General features: G+C 38.6%; 1 protein-coding gene across 1 annotated transcript in view; it reads right to left on the bottom strand.

Moving 5' to 3' along the window:
- The window catches only part of PPP4R3A (protein phosphatase 4 regulatory subunit 3A), a 41808-nt gene extending 19904 nt beyond the window's left edge, over positions 1-21904 (bottom strand). Inside the window, exons 1-4 of the mRNA XM_084207266.1 lie at positions 20766-21904; positions 13669-13724; positions 3382-3480; positions 744-1361 (exon numbers count right to left, since the gene is read on the bottom strand). Of these exons, the coding sequence (XP_084063392.1) occupies positions 744-1361; positions 3382-3480; positions 13669-13724; positions 20766-20907 (915 nt within the window). The 5' untranslated portion in view covers positions 20908-21904. The remainder of the gene's footprint in view (positions 1-743; positions 1362-3381; positions 3481-13668; positions 13725-20765) is intronic.
- Positions 21905-22164: the final 260 nt, after the last annotated feature.

The following is a 22164-nucleotide window of genomic DNA, read 5'->3' as shown; positions in this document are numbered from 1 at the left end:
GTGCTGTAACACTTTGCTGAGTTAGCTGAAAGCTCCCCTTACAGAGATGTGCCGCCAACTTCTAACATCATTCAGAAAGTTCAGGGGTTGGTACAGAACACCTAAGACACTGGTAAGCTATGTAAAGCACCAAATAATCTCTTCACATTTGCAGTAACACGTATTTCATGAAAAACTGGTCATTCCAAGCACCATTATTTAAGGATCTATTAAGACAAACTAAGAAAACACTCAAGCATCTGAAGTGGTCTCATGTTCTGAATCTGTACTTTCCAAACAGCTAATTTAATTTACTTCAAAATTAGCAACAGCTACATCGTGGTAGGAGATTATATTGTGAAATTCAGGCAAAGTGATTTTTTCATGGTAACATGACAAAAGATATCCCTAAGTCTAGTGACTAAAAATTCCCAAAATAAAAACCCAACAACCCTCAATACTCCTACTAAAATTAAATATTCAAAGTGGAAACAGTATTGTTCATTCCAAAGAAGCTCATTCAATATTCTATAGGTTTGCTCCATTTAAATCAGTTACACAACATCTAGTCCAAATCCAGAAATTAAAGGATGTGTATTTGACAACTCAATACTCAAATCCATGCCTTTTCTGTCACAGCCCACAATCACTTACAGAATCACAGAAGTGAAGGTTCCACCAAAGCACCTCAGTATTTCCAGGAATAATCACCTGACTTTCTTTGCCCAAGCACAAGTAAGAGACTATGAATTTTTGAAACTTACCTGTAACATGCCAACTATTTCCACTTTATTAAAAAAGATGAAAGAATGAAGTGTTGATAGCATATTTTCCTCAAAAACTGAGGGAGTGGGTAGGACCATATCTTGAATATACTGTACTCTGTACGTCTGATGTATTTTTTGCTTCAGCTCTGGATCAGATATAGGTATCACCTCTTTAAATTTTGCTGTTTTAGTCAGAAATTCCCTGTGTTTCCGTGACTGTGATAAAGACGGATCATATTCTAGGCATCCAATTACATCCATTATACATTCCTCGGAAAACATGACTTCAAAAAGTGCAGTTCTGTTCAAAAGGAAAATTCCCTTAATAATTTCATATAAGTGGTGTAGTCCTTCAATGTTCTCCAAGTCTTCGCACACGTGAAAAATTTCTAAGAGCTTCTTAATATAACCCTCATTTTCCAGTGCTAGCGCGAGTTTTTCACGGCGTAAGGGTGAAGGCAGGGAAGATGCCACGAGTTCTGCGATTTCTTCCAGTCGGCTGAGTTCACAGGATGGCAATTCTAGACCTGGTGATGACATATCATCAAAGCGCTCCTCCTCAGACTCATCAACAAGATCCTGAGTAATATCAACAGAAGGGTCTTTGCCTTGAACCTGCAAAATAACATGTGTCAAAAAGTGGAGTTTAATTTTGCTGGTATTCGAATGCTTTTTAAAAAATACCATTTAAGTATCACACATTTTTAATTTGTATGGGCAAAACAGAAATGCAAATCTAGTCTGACATTGAGTATAGCTGGTTTGGAAAATAAAAGAGATAATGAGAAGATTTCTTCAAATACAAAGCTTTATAGAACTGTCTCTACATAAGACATTTAACTTTATTTATTTTTTAAAAATGGGAGGAAGAATAAGGAAAAACCCTACATTTTCTGAGTACTTCAAATAAAACCAGAAATTTGCAATTATTAATATGCACGGCAACTTCTTAATAGACTACTCAACTAAGCTGTTTCTTTCCAGTCTTTATTCTCTGTAGACAGATTTTCAAATGCAAATCAGTATTACATTATTCTAGTGATAGCTTTAAACATTTATCTATATGCTATTAACTGCTCTTGATGCTTTTCAAAGCTTCCACTACCTCAGAGGAGAGAGGCCAGTCTTGCTAATTTATCTGTTGTTTTCAGTTCTGGAGAGCTGCAAGTCAAAATCTGTTACTGTGCACTTTCTAAATACTCAACAGAGACACAGAATCTTCTCTAAAGAACAAAAAAGCTCAAACCAACATTGACAAAATAATAGAGGAAAACTGACTGTCAGAAAAATAATGCACAGGACTTGCAAAAATCTCTCCAGACATATGAGGAAACTGTGGAAAGTATGAATTAGTAAAAAAATGCACAGATGCCTGGGCACTGAAGTGTATCAGCTTTAATGACATCTTAATTTTAGCATCTGCTTGGAATCTGATGTTAAATTCAGAGAAGCACTGCTGAGCAGAACAGTAGAAGGTGCTGTTATTTTTAATCTTGAAATTCAGCAAAAAAACCCTGGGAGAAATAATGCTTCATTTAGAACAGCAAGCCTATACTCAGAATGGTGCTAAACCCCACATATTGTTCTGCTTATAGAGCAGCAACCACTTTCTCTATAATTGGTATCAAAGCTTTCCATTTAGAAGAAGTTTTAATGACTGAGGAAGCTTAAGATCTATAAAATACACTAGACACAATTACAAAGCATGGCCTCAAAACAGGATATAAAGACACTGGTTTCCTACAAAAATATTAGATCTTTACATGAGGGTGAGGAAACTGGGCTTCTTATCTGGGTGTTTCCTAAGAACAAAACTTCCCCCTTTCCCTACTTTGTTTCTGTCCCCAGCTTTTGGGCCATTGACTGCTAGGGCTCTTGGAAATGTTTTTGAACTTATTTACATAAGTGGTAAACTGCTGAAAAGACTCATTCTTAAAAAAAAGGAATAATCTATACACATGTAATTGTGAAACCAGATTTCTTTTGCTTTGTTTCTGAAATTACAAAGAACAAACTTCAAAAGACAGAGTGGGGAGAGCTAGATGTTTGCTAAGAACAGAAAGAGAGTGCAGAGAAATCCCACATACTGTAGCACAGAATTAAGAGAAGTTGTAATGCTTGGAAGGGAAGAAAAAGCCAAAACAAGAACTGAGAAAGTGAACTAATACCAGTGAATATATTAATTAAACTCTTTTGTGTCAATAGTTAATACCTGAACAAATATTATTCACAAACAACACTGATTCAATGACTATACAGTCACTGTAGTGGCTGTAGTGGCAAAACATATGTTAAAATATATACATGCTACATATATGTTGTTTGATTTCTTAAAACATTATGGCGATGATACAGGGATGGAGCTATCTCCTACTATCAGATTAATCAAAGAAGTTATGTTGAGTAGAAAGACCTGAAAATGCTCTAAAAAAGTACCCAAAACTTATTAGGTCTGTATTGAATTTCTGGAGGAAGGAGTAAGTTTTAAAATTGAAAAATGCAAACTTTGGGAGAGTTGGCTATAATGGTAGTTTTTACTTTCTATCTACTATTGTTCAAACTCTCAGAACAGCCTATAAGTTTTGAACACAAACACTTAGATGAATTAGGTTGTCTCAATCTTTATCAAACTTACCTGACATATTTTTTCCCATATTTCATCACAACCTGCTTTTTCTTGAAAGCTAAGTGCCAAATCATAATTTTCAGCTTCAGACCACACAATCAAGGTATCCTTTAAAGAGAAGAAGAGTATTTTCAGGCAATATATTTCAGATTTCATTAACCTAAATAGTGTTTAAAGAGTAAAATTTTAAAATAAAAACAGCCTGACACCTAATTATGACAGGACAGTATTACAATACAACCATCACACTTCATAAAATTTTTATATGTTTATATGATGAAAAAGATTCCTGCACAAATCAGAAGTTGTTCCAGAAAGATATCAAAAGTCTTTGTTCTTATTTTATGTGACCATAATATTGTAAATCTCAAAAAGTTTGACCTAGAAAATGCAGTTCTACCTCAATGTATTCTCTAATAAAATACAGTAACAAAAGCAACAGGCTTTGTGGGGTTTATGTTAGGGGTTTCTTTAATGTTTCATTTGGACCACATAAAACTGTACTTTTACTGTAGGATGAAAGTTACAGTATTTTTTTTTCATTTTTGTAGGCCCCAGAAGACACTCTGCTAATGCACAGAACAGCTGTTTAAAAGCTAGTCTCAAGATGGCTAAACTTTAAAGAGGAGAAACACCACAGTTCACTGCCTAGAACTACAGGCACCCACTACACTGAACCACGCGTGAGAGTTTTACTTATCCCAAACTACAATTCTGGAAGGAAGTTTTGCTCTAGAAAAATACTTGAAACTACTTCTAGAAAAACTTCTAGAAACTACTTGAAACAATGCTTAGCTATGTTCCCTTCCTAGACACTGAAGCTCTCATCAACTTACTAGGATAGTTCAAGAGTTTATCTGAGCCCTCATATTGCATGCAAAACCAATATATAAAAGTGGAAGCTCTGCTGCAAGCAGCAATGTCACACACACTGACAAGGTATTTGATGAAGTAGGTTACAGACAGTCTACTAAATAACTCTAAGAATAACTAAATAGAAAATAAAACTCAATTAATCAAAGAAGAAAATAAAATCAGCATTGTTTTTATGTATTGAATCGAGTTTTATTGTTAGTCTTTTGTCTTCCTGTAACAGCTGAAATATAGCTGTTAATATACAGTAAATACACACAGCTCCATGAAACTGGCATTCTTTCAGCCAAGTGCTAAACCATGCACTCACTCACTAGGACAAGAGACATGAGAATTTTTCTTATACATAAAATGCAGAATTTCTACTTCATTAAGTACAGATTTTGCTTAGAGGTATATTAAAATGACTACTGACAATTAAAAAACACCTTACCTTTAGATTTTGATATGCACATACTAGAGAACACCTTAAACTAAACTGTAATCTAAACAGCACAATCAGCCAGCTCCAATGGGATTGTCAAGCAATACAATATAATCAATTTGCCATTACCAGAGCAGCTATACTGCTTCAGAGGCACTAATGGCTTTACCTTGTAAATGGCAAATAGTTTACCTTTTCCTTTTCCAAAGGGTTGAGGAAGAGGTGGTACACAGAAGAAAGGGATTTAGGAAGACCACCTCCAAAATACAAAAGGAAGAAAAAAAAATAATAATTAATAGTTTATTCTCTACAAGACAGGTCATGGAGCAAATTCTCTGGTAATAACAGATTGACAGCACCTGGTACTGCTGACTCCAACAGAGCAAAAAAAAAAAAAAATTAGTTTGCAAAAATCTGAAACTGAAGATCTCAAACAAAAAGTTTTTCCCTTTACCATCTTTAAAAAACAGTATGTACCTTACTGCATGTTAAGTGTAGGTATCACATTCAAATTCTAATACATTTATCTCTCCAACTGTATTTCTATGGCAGTAATTTTCAGGGGCACTCTCTCCTTAGCTTCACACTGAGTAGTGCTAATTTAATTTAAAAAACCCAAGCAACCCTAACATCAAATTTTAAGTAGACCCTTGCATAACTTGCAACATTCCCATCTAATTACACTTCCATCCAGGTGAAAGTAGTTAGATTTCTAAGTAAGTAATTTCCAAAAGACCAAAATGTATTTTCTTCTTGATAAAGAGCACAAAAAACAAATGGGGAAATGACTAAAAGAACACAATTAAGGGCAGTGCTATTTACATTAACTGCTAAAGTTTAATAAACAAAAGCTCTAAGTCACAATAAAATCCAGCAACAGATCAAGACAGAAAAAGGCAGGCAGAGAAAAATGAAAGAGAAGACAGAAATTTAAACCTGCTTCTGAAAATTACAGTCACAGATGTAGAAAAGCGTATTTGGCTGTAGCATAGCAATTTTTCTCTTTAACAAGATCATGTACTACTAAACATGGAAGCTCACACCTCCATACAGTCTGATTTTTTTAGTTATTTCTTCTTTGAAAATCAAAACAAAAAATTGCTTAAAGAAATCATTTGAGCAGCAGAACAATCATCTTCCAGTTTGTTTTATCAGTATTAGAGAAGTGTTTCCCAATTGCCAATAGTAAAATTTGAAATTATTAGTATCTATTGTCTCAGCACAGAAGCGTTTCATATATTATGGTTCCCCAACAGAAATCTACCAACTGCTGCTCTCTGGATCTTTAGTAAACTGTATTTGCTTGTACAACCTTTCTTGAATGAAAGGCCTTTTAAAAAGAGAACATGAAACAAAAAGCACTTCACTCTTGCACAATATACAGTTTTGTCTAACTTTAAATTCACTGTTAAATGCAGACAGTTGTGACTATAATTTCATTTCAATCCTACAAAGCTTATAATCATCAAAAAGAACAGTACAAGACTTATACATGTATGAAGAAATGACTGAACAGATATTCCAGATGGAGTTAAAGATAGACGAACCACATCAATAACAGTCTACTTTCTGATTATTTTATTGAAAGAAATCTTTGTACATGCTTGATCTGACACTTCCTCAGTGTAAGTTGAGTCCATTAACTACTCTGCATCTCTCAGCTATGGAATTGGAGTTTCTGTTGCTTCCCAGTGTCAAATATTACTTCTTGAAACTTACAGAAAGCAACTGAAATTTCTTAAGACTGCCTCCTCCAGTCAAAGAGAAAACAGGAATAAGGATAAATATGCTTATTAATAGTGGCTCTTGGTTAGAGAGGTAAGGAGGTAAGTCTTGCACATTACATCCTGGTGGGCATAAAATCTTCAATTTAATTTGATTCACAATAGCAGTTCTGGCTCAGATGGAGCAAAGACGTCCTTTGTTGTTGCATTTCATATAAAATATTAGCATCTACACGCAAGGAACTGGATAGAATAATTAAAACATCTAAAAATTGCTCTTATCTTGTTCTTTGTAAATAATTAAAATGTGAAACAGCACTATTAAATCATAGCTACACCGTCACAAACCTGGGCCAAAGGTTTTATTATTGAAGGATCTTATACTGAGCTCTCTGTGACAACCTCAGCATTGTAGCTCCTCATATTTTCAAGATGCATCACAGTTCTTGGCAAGATCTTTTTTAAATAGGGTGATAATCAGGAGCTATTTATGTAGAGTTCATGATCTTACTCAGAAAAATCATTTGCTGCTTTGCAGAAAAAATATCTTGGCAGTAGTGCCAGCTGGAGGTGTCATCCCTATCTTAGCCCATAAAAAATTTGCTGTCTCCTTAGGACCATTTACATGAATTTGTTTTCTGTTACAATAGTGCTCATTATGACTGTGCATATAAAATGAGAAATCTAAAAATTTAACCAAAATTTCTGAGTATGGCCTCCTATTATGAGACCTACGTACTTAACATTCCTATAGGGAGGTATTGATCATTTCCATGGGTGGAGGATAGCTTTGTACACTCCACTTCTTATAAGGGCATAGCCTGAGGCAAAAATTCAGAATACAATCAGTGATTCCTGTTCTGCTTCTCTCTCTGCTGGCTGCATCAAGCCCACAAGTCCTGGTTAGTTAGAGGTTCTACAGAGGCACTGCTGTGTGCTATAGTTTTGTGTGAGTCATCATGCCTCAAAAGCTAACCTGCAATAATTCAACCCAGGAAACAGTGGCAACTGCACTGAAGAAAGATAGGGCTTATTATCTACCCTATGACACTTCATTTTTTTGAAACTATTGCCAAAATGCTTTTGACTTACCTCAAGAGTAAAAAGTTCTTAATACATACTATCAGTCTGAAGTTCTTGCCACAGCACTCACTAAAGGTCAACTTTTACTAGACATTAAATCAATTTTATTTAACTATTATAAAGCTGATTAGTAGGTGTCTTGTACAGCCCTCACACAAATCTCCAAAGCAAGCTCTGGGATTTCATAATGAAGAATTTCAGAGCAACTAGTATTCAGGATTTGACTCTGCTATGATTAAATTAACAAAACTGTTACTGTTTGACAATGGACTCTCACTACTGTACGTCTCCAGGGACAAGTTTTTCTCCATATCTCCAAAATATTCTCTTGGCAGCTCCATGAGATTTAATCTACACTCAAGAAGTAGGGATGCCCTAAATTTGGTAAGTATTTCATAAATTCTTGCTTTTAGCCTTAAAAAGCAAAGGAATCTCTTCCTATTAGCCCTCACATGGTTAAGGCTTATGACACTTTCCGGGCCACACAAGGTTCAACACAGCTAGGCTATTTCTTCCCTCTTGGACTGCCTGATTGCTAGTTCCTCATCTAACTCCTTAGATTGTTTACAGTCACAGACACTTCTCTGGAGATGACAACCCATCTTTCAGCATCCTGCTATCTAAATACTTCAAATCAAAAGTACAGCATCATAATTTCAGGTTTCTCTTTACAAAATAAACTATTTGCACTACCCAGACTTTTAAAGTTAAATAAAGAGTTAGTGTGGTAGGTCGTGGCAGAATCTTCAAGCTAAAAAAGCCCACCCAAGTAATGTAATATAAAGTTTCAATTCTGCATTTCGTTTCATGCACTTTTCCACCTAGAACCTGGTTATCTGGACATGCTAACAATTTACTCAAAAAACTAATTAACATGTCAAACAGATTGTATTCCACTAGCTTCTGTGAAAGCTCAACAGTCATACACAACTTTTCAGTTAGTAATTTCATAGCCGTATTCCCATGAATCACAAGGAATAAAATCAGTTTATTAGTTCTGCAGCAGAAACTTGACTTACTGGCCATACTCAGTGTCCTGGGGTGACTTTATGATGCTGAATTGCATCCTGATTTGTCTGTTTAACCCAGAAATAAGTTTTGCATCCTTAAAACTAGATCTGAGAGTGAAGGGGGGAAAGAAGGAGAAGCAGCAGAATGTCTGAGGCGGTTATATTCAAAACATAGAGATAAGAGCTTCAGCTTTTCTCTCTCATGGACTGTGTTGTCTGCAGCACAGAGGAGTAGGAGAGAGCTCGCCTTTGCTTTTTAGTTAGTTTTTAGTTAGCTGAGGCAGAGATGTTCCCCAGACTGTGGCTTTTCTTTTTCCTGGAAATGATCAGCCCTGCTCTGGACTGCAAACCCAGCAGAACACCAGGAGCTCACACCTGTGACCCACAGGGGCCCAGGCCGCAGCATTTTCCCGCACAGGAAGGACGGGTAAGAGACTGAGCGAGCTGAGCTACACCCCACGACATGGACTTTCTGAATTTGCCATCTCTTCAGAACAGTGAGAGATTTTATTGTTTAATATTATTCCTTTTTTATGCATGTGAATACTTTGCTTGTTAAATAAATGTTTTTTCCTCCACTTTTCACCAAGGAAATCTTTCCCCAAATCAGCTGGGGGAGGGGCCACTTGAATCTGCTTTCTAAAGGGACCCCTTTGCAAGTTTCTTCCCAAATTTGTCCCTAAACCAGGATACTCAGCAAAAGCAGAAAAATCAGAATACACAAGAAAACAGAAATGACGGAAAAGAAACCTACGTTAATTTAAGATAGATGAACCACACCCCAACCCAAGAGCAACCCACCCTTCCCCTTGTTTATTCCCTCACCCCAAAAAGCCACACACTCTTCCTTACTATCTTAGCTACAATATGCACAAATTTTATTTAAATAGTTTTACTGTTGGCTTGCTTGTCATGACAGCAAGGGTATGAAGTTCATCTTCTCTGAGCATTCAGTCAGTGCCCTTTTGGATAGTTTCAAAACTTGGCTTTTTTATTAATAAGTCTGCTCTCCATTATTCAAGGATGGCCACCTTCAAGTTACAAGCTAGTAGACAGTATTCTGGATGAATTTTAGCTTTTTATTCTTGTGAGGAACTGGAAAAGAGACTGCAAAAGTGAAGGACACAAGACAACTCTAGGACAGAGGCAAGACGCTGTAGGTGGAAGCTGTAAATAACTCAATTCTTCTTCGTATTAGGCACAGAAAGGGATGCATACTTCCTCACTGTGCTACAGGATGCACGTGGATGCATCTAAAAAAGCTGAGGATACAAGTCTTTACTGTTCTATTTTTAAAGCATTGCCAAAGTATACTGAAAAGCTCTACCTCATCCACAGCCATATCAGGTTTCTCCCTAGGTAAATGTTATGTGTGTACAGAGGTTTTTAATCATTTAGGGCTGCTATAGGAAAAGACGCTGTCCTAATATACTAGCGCAATTATTCATTTTCTGAATAAGGATCACTTGTTTAAGAACAGCATCTCTGTCATTAACATTCTGAAATTTCAATGCCTTAAACCCCCCCCAACCCACAATTAAATATCTTCTACCTTTACTAGTATATTATGAAAACAACCAACAACAGAAGAAAAAACTCAGTGTTCCATGTGTGACCCAGCAATGCTTTGTATAATTAAATTCCACTTACTAAACAAAATTTGCTTTTAAGGTGAATGCTACTACTTACCCAGTAATTAAATCCAGTAATATTCCACGGCAAAGTTATAAGATCATTACTGTAACATTTTAAAATAAAAATGCCAAAAAACTTAACACAGAGCTGTAAGCAAGAATACAAATCAGGCGCTCATGTGGCTGTACTGTGCAAATTTTGCTTTTTCTGAAGAAGTTTCTGCCTACAAATAGTACTTTAACATAAGAAATATTAAGTCCTTTTTTTGAGCCACAGGACACCAGTTTCTCAAGTTGTCTTCTTTCTAGCTTTTTTCCTCATATGACTTACTTTCTTCTAGTTCTAGTATAAACAGTGATGAGTGTGCCAGGAAGTGCATGGTTCAGAGCATCAATGAACTTCCACTGGTAGCAATTCTATGGTGCAGAATCAGATACACAGACCTATCTTTCTTTTTGAATATAGCAGAAAGCAGCTCTTCATTGTGACAGAATAATTAATTTGACTACTGAAAAGGTAGTCAAAAGACTGTCTATGAATTTCATGCCTTAATGAATTATTTCAAACCTCCAGATGGCAGGTAAGTCTGGGAAGACTGAGAAGTAGACTGTGCAAACTGAAGTATCTCAGGTTGACGTATGAAAAATGAGTCCCTAAGCAGGACTCAAGATTTCCCAAGTAATCTTCCTCTCCAAAGCCAGAAAGTTGTATTTATCACCACAAAGGGCAGTCACTGCTTTCAACACTCAACGCCAAGAAATATAAAGCAGACAGCTGGGACAAAATCATACTAACAAGCTCAGCTTCACAGGTACAGTTTTTGTTTGGTTTGGTTTTTTGTTTTGCTGGGTTTTTTTTTTTGGTTTGGTTGGTTTTGTTGGCCTTAGTTTCCAAGGGAACAGAGGCAGGAAGGCAAATTGTCCTCAGGTCTTCACACTTGTATTTTGATAAATAATTATCTAAGCTATGCAGTTATTAAAACACACATTTGTAAACCATGAGATTGCATAATTTGTGATATCAACAATTAACAAGACCATCTACTTCACTAGCACTAACAGATCAGCATAGGCAGAAGGCTCTTTCACCAGTGGAACGACTTCACTGTTTATCACAAAGGTATTTACAGGCTTCTTTTGTTGAAGGTTCCAAAGCAACCGGCATAGCAAAGATCCCCAAGAGCTTAGTACACATTTCCTTGCTTCCAACCACAGACTGTTTCAGTCAGTCCAAGAAGACTGCTTCTTCTTACAAACCTCATGTCAGCCCAGACAAAAGTCAGAAGCCATCCATTTGTTCCATCAGATATTCAAAGTGTCCATAAGCTGCATGCTGTGTCACAGTAGAAATGGATGCTGCTATGTATCCCTTAAAATAGGTTCATCCTCACAACATAATTCTGAGATAAAAGCCTGGTAAGATCATAACACTACACAGCTACTTTGAAGTTTAAAGTTTTAGATTCTTGGCAGATTTTTCTTGACATTTCTATGTGCAACTAACAACAGGCAAACTCAAAAGCAAATCTTTTATTTTGGGCTGCAATTTCACTAGTAGTGAGGCGACCTAAGTGACCTTCTGCAGTCAAAAAGATAGATCTCACTCACTCTTCCATCTCAGTTCCACAAATGGATCTTGTGTAAGGTGCTTTGAAAGTTCTGCCAGTGTAGACAGTTACCAGTTTTCGAAAAAGGATTTGAAGTACCAAGCTGATTTTCTTGTAGTTTAGAAGTTTAAGCCGTTCAAAATTCTAGGAGCAGGGCTGGAAAAAAACCTACTCTTTCTTTCAGCTGCTAAGCTCCAAGCTTAGCTCATATGGTATCAGGTTTAAACTCTGAACTTGCCTTTTATGAAGGGAAAGGATAAGTAGGCCTCACATGAAAGAAAACAGGCTACAGAGCAGATCTAATACACATCAAGACACATTTGGTATTTCTAAACCTCAGAGTGGAGGCCCATATTCAATTTATATTAGGAACTGCTTTGGTTAAACATGAACAATTCATTTGCAAATATAAATTTATGTCTATGCAGCATTTGAAAGCTCTAAAACCAGCGCTTTTCCTTTTCCACCATAGAGAATGTACAGAGTGCTGCTCTAATGGGACAGATTCATATTAATTATTTTTATTTCTCTAACCATGTTTTCACAATGACCAGTGCAATTTATGCAGCACTAGATTACAATGTGTCTGATACAGAGCAGAAAATGCTGTTCCACTGACTGGCACGTGTGGCAGTTTGCACCCATCTTGCAATTTTATGCCTCCTTGAAGTAGGTTTCATGTTTGATGTGGCACAAAGCCTACTGATACAAAGCTCACCCCTCAGTGCTCTTTTAACTGATTTAAGCCAGTAAAGCAAGCTTACACCAGATCAGCGCTTTATGCCATAGATCTGTGAAATATTCAGTTTCACTTCAGGAGTTTTAAAGCTCAAGTTTATCATAGAACCATGACCTCAAGCTAGTCGGGATTACAGCTAAAACTTAGTCTGCTTAGCATTTTTGCTGGTCTTATCCTTACTCCCTGGAGTTGACCCTCCAGACCCACACTGCCCTTATCAGTTGCTCACTATCAGCTGCTTATACAGTGCACTATGAATGTATCAAGTGACAGATACAGGCTAAATTTTTCAAGGAAGGTATTTCTAGCCCATGCTGGTTCTCCCCATTCAGTTTAAAGTACAATTCTACAAACAGCTGCAGTGACACAACTACTGGGACTGCCTGTGAACAAAACAACAGTATGTCCATGCTTGTGATTAACTATTAAAGGTGAAAGACTGAAGAGTGTTTTAATACATTAACTGTACCTGACAAGATTTTAACAAGTCGGAGCTGACCAAACAGGCAACAAAATATAACCTAGTTCAGCATTTCTAAACCTGTAAAGGCCATTCCCAGCATCCATGAAACAAGCACAGCAAATAAAGTACAAAGCCTACACAGTTCACATCTCACCCATGTCAGGAGCATTCTTTAGGGGCTCACAATGTATGGTTTAAATAATTGAAGCAATGTGCAAAATAAAGATGAGAAGCTGCTTTTATGAACACAATGCTTTGGAGAAGTAGGAACCCATGCCCACCTTCCAAGTCAAAGACAACAAAGATTAACATGTAAATAGCTTTAAAGCCTTCTAGTCTTTCCCTGAATAAAAATACATTTAAAGTTAAAGCATCTGAAATATAAAGAAGAAAAAAGCAAGATGATACTAAGTTTCAGATACTATACCGCTCAGGAACCTCAGCTACTTTGTGATTTTCCCAACTATATTTTGACTGTCTCTCCCAAACCAATTTCTGGTGCAAAACAGAGCGCAATTTATCTGTATAACTTCACCAAAAATGTAGAGAAGTAACACATGATAATGTAATGCACAAAAATGATGCAAACTACTTTGCCTATTTCTGGCACAAGAACATAAAATAAAATTTGCAATAGAGGCAAAAAAAAAAAATTAATATATTGCTACACTATTGGTTGTGTAACACTATACTGTTAAAGACCCTGCCTTTAAACATGAGGAAAAGAAAAGGAAGTTACCTGTTGTTTCTGGTACGCAGTGTTCGGATTAATTTTGGACTCCAAAAGAAGAGAGCCTAGAAAAAAAAAGTTTCACTTATTTATATGTGCGCTAAAATTTTACCCGCCACAAAAATTTTCTGATCACTCTTTCCTTGAGCAACAATAAGTCTCTTAACCCCGAAGAGATACTGTTCACACAGTACAGAATAATGCTCTGAGGACTAAATTTTATATCTTTCTTATTCTGAATAACAACTTTTCTACAGAAAATTTTTTAGACATGATAAAGTCCGCAAGTCAGCACACCAAAAGCATCACAACTGCATTCCAGACATTACTTATGGCTGTTTTGTGTGAAAATTCTAATTGTGTGGTATTTTTTCCTAAAGGTTAGCTAAAACACTTATTTTCCTGGGAAGATATCTAGAAACTAATGCTTAAGGCAGTAACCACTGTGACTGTTAATACCAGAAAACTTCACACAAACTCAGAACAATGGTTTCACACAGGTTTTACTGATGTAAGACACAGAATAGCAATTCCATTCTCACGTCTGTGTCTTCTTTCCCTTCCTCTTGCATGTTAGCATTCTCGTGTCACATTTAAACAATCTGAAGTGTTGATCTATGTAAAAACAACTTTAAAAACTGATTTTATTATTGGACCAATCACTTCCGTCATCCATCTTGCTCTCAGCTGCACTAATGCCAGTGCATGACTTAAATTCTGCAGAGCTTAACTCAGCTTACACGAAGAAATACTGATAAATTAACTTGCACTGTCAATCATATAATTAAAATTTAAGGGCACAAGCACCCCTTTAAAGTGGCATTTCTCCATTTACTTACCTGGTTAAATTGAGGCTTTAAGAAATGTCCAAACTTTAAGAAAGTGTTAACTTCTCAGTTTCATCACTATAGTTCTAAGGCAAATGAATTGCTAAAATATGGGCTGCTCTCCATCTGTTCATTCCCTAGCCTGGACTGATACCAGGGGGCTGCCCTGACCCAGATGCAGCACCTTGCAGCTCCTGAGGCTCACAAGGGCCCACTTCTTGGGCTAGTGCAGGTCCACGTGGATGGTATCCTATCCTTTAGGCATGTCAACCACACCACTGCAGCTTGGTGCCACCTGCAAAACTGCTGAGGCTGCACTCCATCCCTCTGTCTGACACTCATGAAGATGTTAAGCTGGGGGATGTGAGGGAACCAGATCACAGAACTTCACTTGCTCTAAGAGTGGTGTATCATTAAAGAATGACAGAAACACCAGAACATTCTGTTGTCTGATAAGCAAGGTTACTATTTGATGAATTTAGAAGCTTTACCAATGATTTTTATACCACCCAGCTTACTATGTATGTGATCATCAGATACAATTAAGTATTTTTTTCAAATTAATGTACCCACAAGGGCTGCTTGTTTCCAATTTCTAAGTCTGTTGCTCTACAAGAGGCAGCCTTCACTAATGAATTTGGCTTGAGAAGCTATCACCCTGTCTCAACTGCTCTTGGAGTAAAAGCTGTTTACAAACTCAACACAATTCAATAACAAAATTGAAACAAATACCCCTCAAGGGAAAACAAGACACACAGGTAAAGCTCTTTTGCCTCAAGCCCAAATATACTATTCAGGAGTTTTTTTGAGTTTTTCCAGTTTTCTGACACACATCAGGTCTGTTACCAAAGCAGCTTATTTGCTTAAGTGTAAGTGCATAACTAAAGAAAAAAACAATCACAAACCATAGAGCAGGACAGAGAAGAAAAACATCTAAGGTGAGGTTTACAGATGAATCCAATAAACTGCTCATACTTTGGCCATAGTCTCGAGCTTTGAATTTAGGGTTTGCCTAAAGAACATCTAAACCCAGCATTTCCTTTTTACAACCATCAGATACACAGAGTCAGTTGTGCTTTCAAAAGTCCCACCTTCCACTACATCAAGACTTAGAATATTATTTGTGCTATTAAATTGGCAGACAAACTTCTGGAAAGTCTTTACTTTCTAGAAATATTTAATACCAGCAAGTACAACCTAGAATCTTCTAGGAATCAAAATATCATATTGACCAACACAGACCAACAGACATGTAAGTCCCAAAATTAGAAGAATATCATACATTAACTTCTATGTCATGTTTGACAAAATACTATTTTTAAAAATTGAAAACAATTGAATGCAGACACTTCATTTTCTAAGCCAGAAGAGAATGACTTCTTCACTAGACTTCTCAAAAATGAACATTTCTTCTTCTCTACTAAACCTGATGCTAGTAGGAAATCAAGTTTTTTTAAGGACTGAACTGCTCTCACGACCACATGATTCAACTTATTCCTCACCATTTTGGACAATAACTAGAAAAATACTGATGTGGTGATAGAAACATACTGAAAGTTAAATTGTGCTCTATAACTAATAACTGCCCCAAATCTATCCTTCTGGAGAATATGAGGCTCCATTTGTGCAATAAGTTCCCAGCAAGGGTTCAACAAGTCAAAGATCAGTGACTAAGCTACTAGTTAGTTCAGTGAGTTTATTTCATATACTAAATTTTACAGGATCAGGCCTCTTCCCGGTATGAGGCAATGTTAAGTCTTTGTTACTTGCATGTGGAAAGCAGAGAGGAATAACAGATGTCTGAAACACAGATATATTCTTTAGAAAAAGGTTACAGGAATATAACACCACAAATAAACTTCCATTCAAATTCATTATCACTTGTTTGAGATGCTTTCATCATAAGCATTACTTTCTATGTAGGTATTTTTCCATTTGTACTATCCTAGAAAATGTTAAGACTATCCAGTCTAAATACACCAACATAAAAATAAAAACACACCCACAAAATTTCATCTTCATTGACCCAAAGACTCTATTCAAAGTTAGGTAAGAGCTGAAAACTCACCTTAACGCAAGCTAGGTTTTTAGTAAATGCTCCAAAATTATGCACATCTAGCTATTTCTTAAATTACAGCCGTGAATGAATTTATAAAGGTAACTGCAAAACACTGGAGCCAAAAAATATCTGAAACCACCTATAAAGACGAAAACTGACTTGCAGAATTCTATTACCTGTCACTGTAATGCAATACAGCACAGCTAGGGGTTTTATTAGGAGAAAATACCATTCTGTGCTGCAGAAGGAATGTGTGTATAGGGAAAGACTTGTTCAAAAGAGATTATTACATACAGATATTCAATGCTACTTTCAATTATATTTAGAGGCATCAACTATCCCAATTCAACAGTCTCAAACAGCAAATCTGCAGCTTTGTTTACAAATACAAATATGGAAGAGACCAGTTAATCTGGCACACTGCTGCTCTCCCACCAAACTGTTACATGGAGTCTTCCTCAAAAATAGAAGAAAAAGCGCTGCTCATTACCCCTCACCAGTTTAAACATGTTTACATTTAAATGAAAGTTTCAATTCAAGAGCCATTTCTTGCAAGATGCACACAGAGGTTTAAGTTCTGCAATCAGCTCTGCTGCAACCCAATCACAGAAACTCAATCCTCAGAAACTCAAGAAACAGCTGAAACTGAGGCCCAAGAAAGTGTTCTACAATTCCAAGAGAATATTCCTGAGTCCAAGACACTTCTGGAGGGCCAAACCCAAATATTACGGAAAGGGGAGAACCAGAAGAAAAGGAACAAAAAGAATCCAAGTCATCTTCCCCCATGCTTTTTTTCATTTTGATCTAGGATAAATACTGTGTTACTTACCTAAAAACAAGCCAGTAAAATCAGTCCCTTGAGTTTGAACGAGGTAAAGAAAACTTAAGCCAAGTTTTGTCTAAGCCTTCCAGTTGCACAGGTTTACTGATAGCTGCACTACAGAAGCAGCAAGGATAGGTGCTTGCCCTGCGGCAGAAGTCATTAACATAAAGACTTCAGAAGCAGCAAACAACTGCTGAATGAAAATGATCAGAGTTCCTAAAAGAGAGCTCACAAATATGGCCTGCAATAGAAAGGTTAACTTTCACTTGTCAAAAAGTTTAGATACAGAACCAGTAAGTTTTAATTAAAGTTTAAGCTTTCAAATTAACACAGAGTACTTGAACAGAAATGTTCACTTTAGAGATCACTTCAGTCATCTGGGCTCAGAATGAAAACAAAGTGATCTGAAACCATGCAGTAAACCCCAAGAAGCACAAAGACATTTTAAGAATAAGGTAGGCCACAGTAGCCTAAAATACCATGTCAGAAATGGGTAAGAAATCAGACTTCTAATTACACATAGACTCACATGGTAGGTGATAATTTGTAAGAAAATATTTCACTCTTGCTCTGCTGCAATTCAAGTACAATATATTGCAACTAGGAATCACACAGAGAAACTTTTCAGGGTTTTAAATAAAAAGTGGATAGCTATTATAGCATTAAAAAAAATTACAATTTCATACTTCAAAGCATAATATACCTGATATGAAAGCAGTTTATGGTATTTCTGTTCCAAAATTGATTATTCCAGATTGTCTGCAATGACTCTTAACAGTTTAGTGCCTGGCAACATTAGACATGCAGCTAGCAACACAACTCATCTATTCTAAATTATTTTCTTTTATGATGGTGTTAAACACCAGCACAAGTTAAAAACCACTCCTACAGATAAAACCCCCTCTTACTCAGTTCTTATTCCTCCAATTCCAAATGATAGCTTACATTGGATATGGCATACTGATTGTATTTCCCTTATCTGCACACCCTGACTGTGCAATAAAATCTCAACCACTTGTAAAGCAGCCTACTACACCGAGTTACAGCTGCAAAATCCTAAGACTGAACCATGTGCTAGTCCACATGGTCAGCCAAAGAAACCACTGGTAATTCTGCTGTTGATCTGTGCATAGCCAAAGCGGCCCTTTAACAGGAGTGGGAATTTCCCACACACATAAGGAGCTACTGCTCATATCCCCAGGACCTCCCCTACTCAGGAAATGGAGCCTTCACCTTCAGGCAGATCCCGAGGTTTTCTGTCAGCTTCCTGGAGTAAGTCATTAAGAATATGCCAATGTGCACAGGATGAATCTCAGCTCAAAGGCTAGGAATCTCAGCTCAAAGGCTAGGCTGGTTTAGAAATGCAGGAAGGAAGAAGTTTCATTGTGGAAAGAGGAGGAGCTGACAAAGAAAGACAATACAAGAATGCAATGGAAACATGGAGACAAATGGTGTATAGGTCAGTTCTACTACTCACTTCATACTATTTGTATGTCTTTGCTAACTGGGAAAAAGTTAAAAATCGCAGTCAACTGTTTCATTTAGTTAAAAAAGCAAGCAAGGAAGCACAAATTGCACAGTATATAAAACACAGGTATGGCATTACCTTTTTCCAAATCATTTGCTCACATGTAAAAATGACTATTTGCCTTCAAAATTAGCCCACAAACAACAGACAGTGGGAGTAAACAAATTATAAATCAAATTTTATTAGGTGTCTACACAAGCAAGTTAGAAAAACTAGCCTATTAATAGAGTGCACATTTACACAGGACTGATACTACCTACTATATTAAGAATTTTAACTGTGTATTATTCAATACTTTGAAATAGAAAGCATGCAGCTTGAGAGAGGTCTAAAGTGTACATCCTACCAAAGAAATATCTGTGTATTAGGTGCAATTAGTAAGCTTGAGACAGTTCCTGCTTTGATTGGAGTATCTTAGCTATGCAACAACAGTCCAGCTCAGGTTCTAATCAGTCTGAAGCACATATCCCACTGAAAGTTAATAAAAATTTAATATATAGGAGACATAACAGCCCCCAACAGCCAGGACAGTATCTACAACAAAACATAGTGTAAAAAAGTTAGCCAAAAAATTTAGTGATAATTTTTTTTAATTCCCTCCTCATGTTGAAATTAAAGTAAATCTATTTCACTTTGAATATTTTCTCTTGCAATATGAAGCTGCTCAAGGTTTAAATGCATCTTCCTCGCTGTAAAATAAATAAAAATTTTCAGGTGTCAGCTTAGCCTTTCAAAGTATAATCAAAGAACTACAAGATCTCTCCGGGGGCTTATCAGAAGCTCAATTACCAAAATCCTCCTTAGATGACTGATTCTTCCATATCAGTTTATGATCTTTGCTGTAGGAATTACATATTGTACAGTTTATCAGAATTCTCCCAAAAAGTAAGGATTAATGATTCTCAAGTTGCTTCTCATCCTATTTCCTATGATAAAAAAAGCTTAATAAATAAAATTACAAGGTCTGTTGACAGTCAAAAGCTACAACTAGATCTACAAGTCACTAAATACAGCAGCTATATATCCAACCAAGTAGTAAGTCATGCACTGACAGATTTTAAAAGCAGAATGGTACAAGGCTAATATTGTGAAGTACACATTTTAAAATCTCTGATCACAGCAGTCATGAACTCAACCAACAGCAAGACTAGCCCAAACACGTAGCTACAGGGCTAGATATTACTACTTAACATATACTACTGACATATGCTGCCAGAAACCATGATAGAAGTTGATAATCCATCATTTTAAATTCATTTTCAAGAAGACCTAGACTGCTGAAGGGCTGAGACTGCTGAAGGGCTGAGTACTCCCATTCCATTAAAAAAAAAAAAGCGCATCTCTGAAAATGTTGTTCCGTCCATTGTATTGTCTTTACTACCATAACTGTACTTTGAAAACCGTTGATAGCTGTTAGAACGTCTTACATAATTCTAAAAGCTACCAAAGAAAAGGGCAGGTGGAAATAGAAAGGTGTTAGCCATGCAACGATATTCTAAAAACAAATACTAAAAACTAACATCTAAGTTTTGAACAACTTTCATGAGGGGATCGTTTCCAGAAAGATCCAGTGATCAGTTTTGAAACCAGACCAGTAGATATCCAAACCCATGCAAGATCTACGAGACTCGAATGCATTTTGCATGCAACACTGTGTATCCAGTAAGTGCCTACTATGCTCGCACTTGATGGTAATCTTCTGTTTCTTTCACTTGGCCTAGCACGAATGAACCCTGGTTAGTGCCTGCTTGCTTTTAGGAATGATTTGAATTATGCAGCAAAACATTAACGCAACAGACACAAAGCAACACCCAGTTCCTTTTCTGGGTAGGACGAGAAAAGACCGTGCCTTCAGCCGTGCACACTTACCATCACTCTCTGCCCTGACTAGCAGGGACATGCCCTTGAGCCTCTCCACGTAGCAAGAGGACACATGCCCTGTGCCTCGATCATCCCACTGGCGGTCCTCATTTAGCGTGTAAACCTTCACCCTCCGCCGGGTGTCCGTCATCCTGCCGCCTGCCACACCGCAGCCACCACTCTGGCCGGCAATCGCTGGGGGAGCAGAAGGCTGATCGGGGGCCAGGCCCCCCTCAGGGGAGGGGAGCGGGAAAGAAGGCAGCAGCCCCACACGGGCACGCCAAGCAAGCTCTTCTCACTCCTCTTCAGTGCCCCAACGGGATCCTCATTATCGAGGGTAACAGAGGATTGGGAAAGAGGGAGAAACAAGAGGTGAAGGTGTGAAAAGGGGAGCTGCTCCTTCAGGTACAGTCAGACGCTGCACAAAAGGCGAGTAAGCCTAGGCAGGGAGAGCCGCAGAGAGGAGAGAGGCTCTTTGCAGGGCGAAGGGCAGGCAGGAGAGGCGGTGAAGAAGGGATCCCGGACGAGAAGGGGATCCACGGTAGTGGAAGCGGCGGCGGACCGCAGCCGGCCCAGCGTGACAGGAGCAAGCGTTCCTGGAAGCCGGAGCCCTGCCGAGGAAAACAGGGGGGAAGCTGGTGAGGCCGGAGGGAATCAGAGGAAGGGAGGCAGGCGGGAGAGGGGCCGCTCGCCCCGGCCTGTAGCCCAGCTCTATTGTGCAGCAGCTGCCCAGGCCCGAAGCCCCTCGCTCGCCGTCCGTCAGCGCGGGGCTCCAAGGAGCCGCCCTCCTTCCCGCCCCGGCTGCCTGGGGCCTTCGGACACTGCCCGTCCAGGGACAGGGTGAACGGCCAGCCGAGCTCAGCGCCCCGTCTTCCCCATGGGCTCCGGTCGCAGGCGGCGGCTTCACTCCCAGCCTGACTCCGCCGCCATGTTCTTCTTCCTCCTCCTCCTCCTCCTCCTCCCGGTGCTGCGGCGGCTCAGTCCCGACTCCCCAGCGCGCCTTGCGACGTGGCTACGCTTCCAGGCGTTCGGCGGCCCGACCGGCAGAGAAACGCTGTGCCCTGCGGAGGGAGGGGGCGATCAGCAGCGGCTGGTGCGGCCCGGCTCCCTCCGGCCCCGGCTCCGCCTCAGTCACTGCGCGGCCGCCATCTTGGTTTCACCTCTCACTGGAGGCGCGGGGTCTCCCAGCCAGAGGCGGCACGGGCCGCCCGCCGGCATTTAAAGGGCCAGCGGCCCCGCGCGGGGAACGCGCGTGCGGCCGTGGCCGCGCCGGTACCGCGGGCCGGGGCAGGCGCCGGCGGAGCCTGGCTTTGAGGTTTTCTTGTCCTTTCCCCCCCTCTTCCTGTCACACCCTGCCGAGTGATCCCAAAATTAAACAGCTTTTGGTTGAATTGCATCTCGGCAATCA

The sequence above is a fragment of the Fringilla coelebs genome (genome assembly GCF_963513975.1).
Source record: "Fringilla coelebs genome assembly, chromosome: 6".
In the NCBI taxonomy this organism is placed as follows: Eukaryota; Metazoa; Chordata; class Aves; order Passeriformes; family Fringillidae; genus Fringilla; species Fringilla coelebs.
Note: the sequence above shows the minus strand (reverse complement) of the source record. Positions and strands in the feature narration are given on the sequence as shown.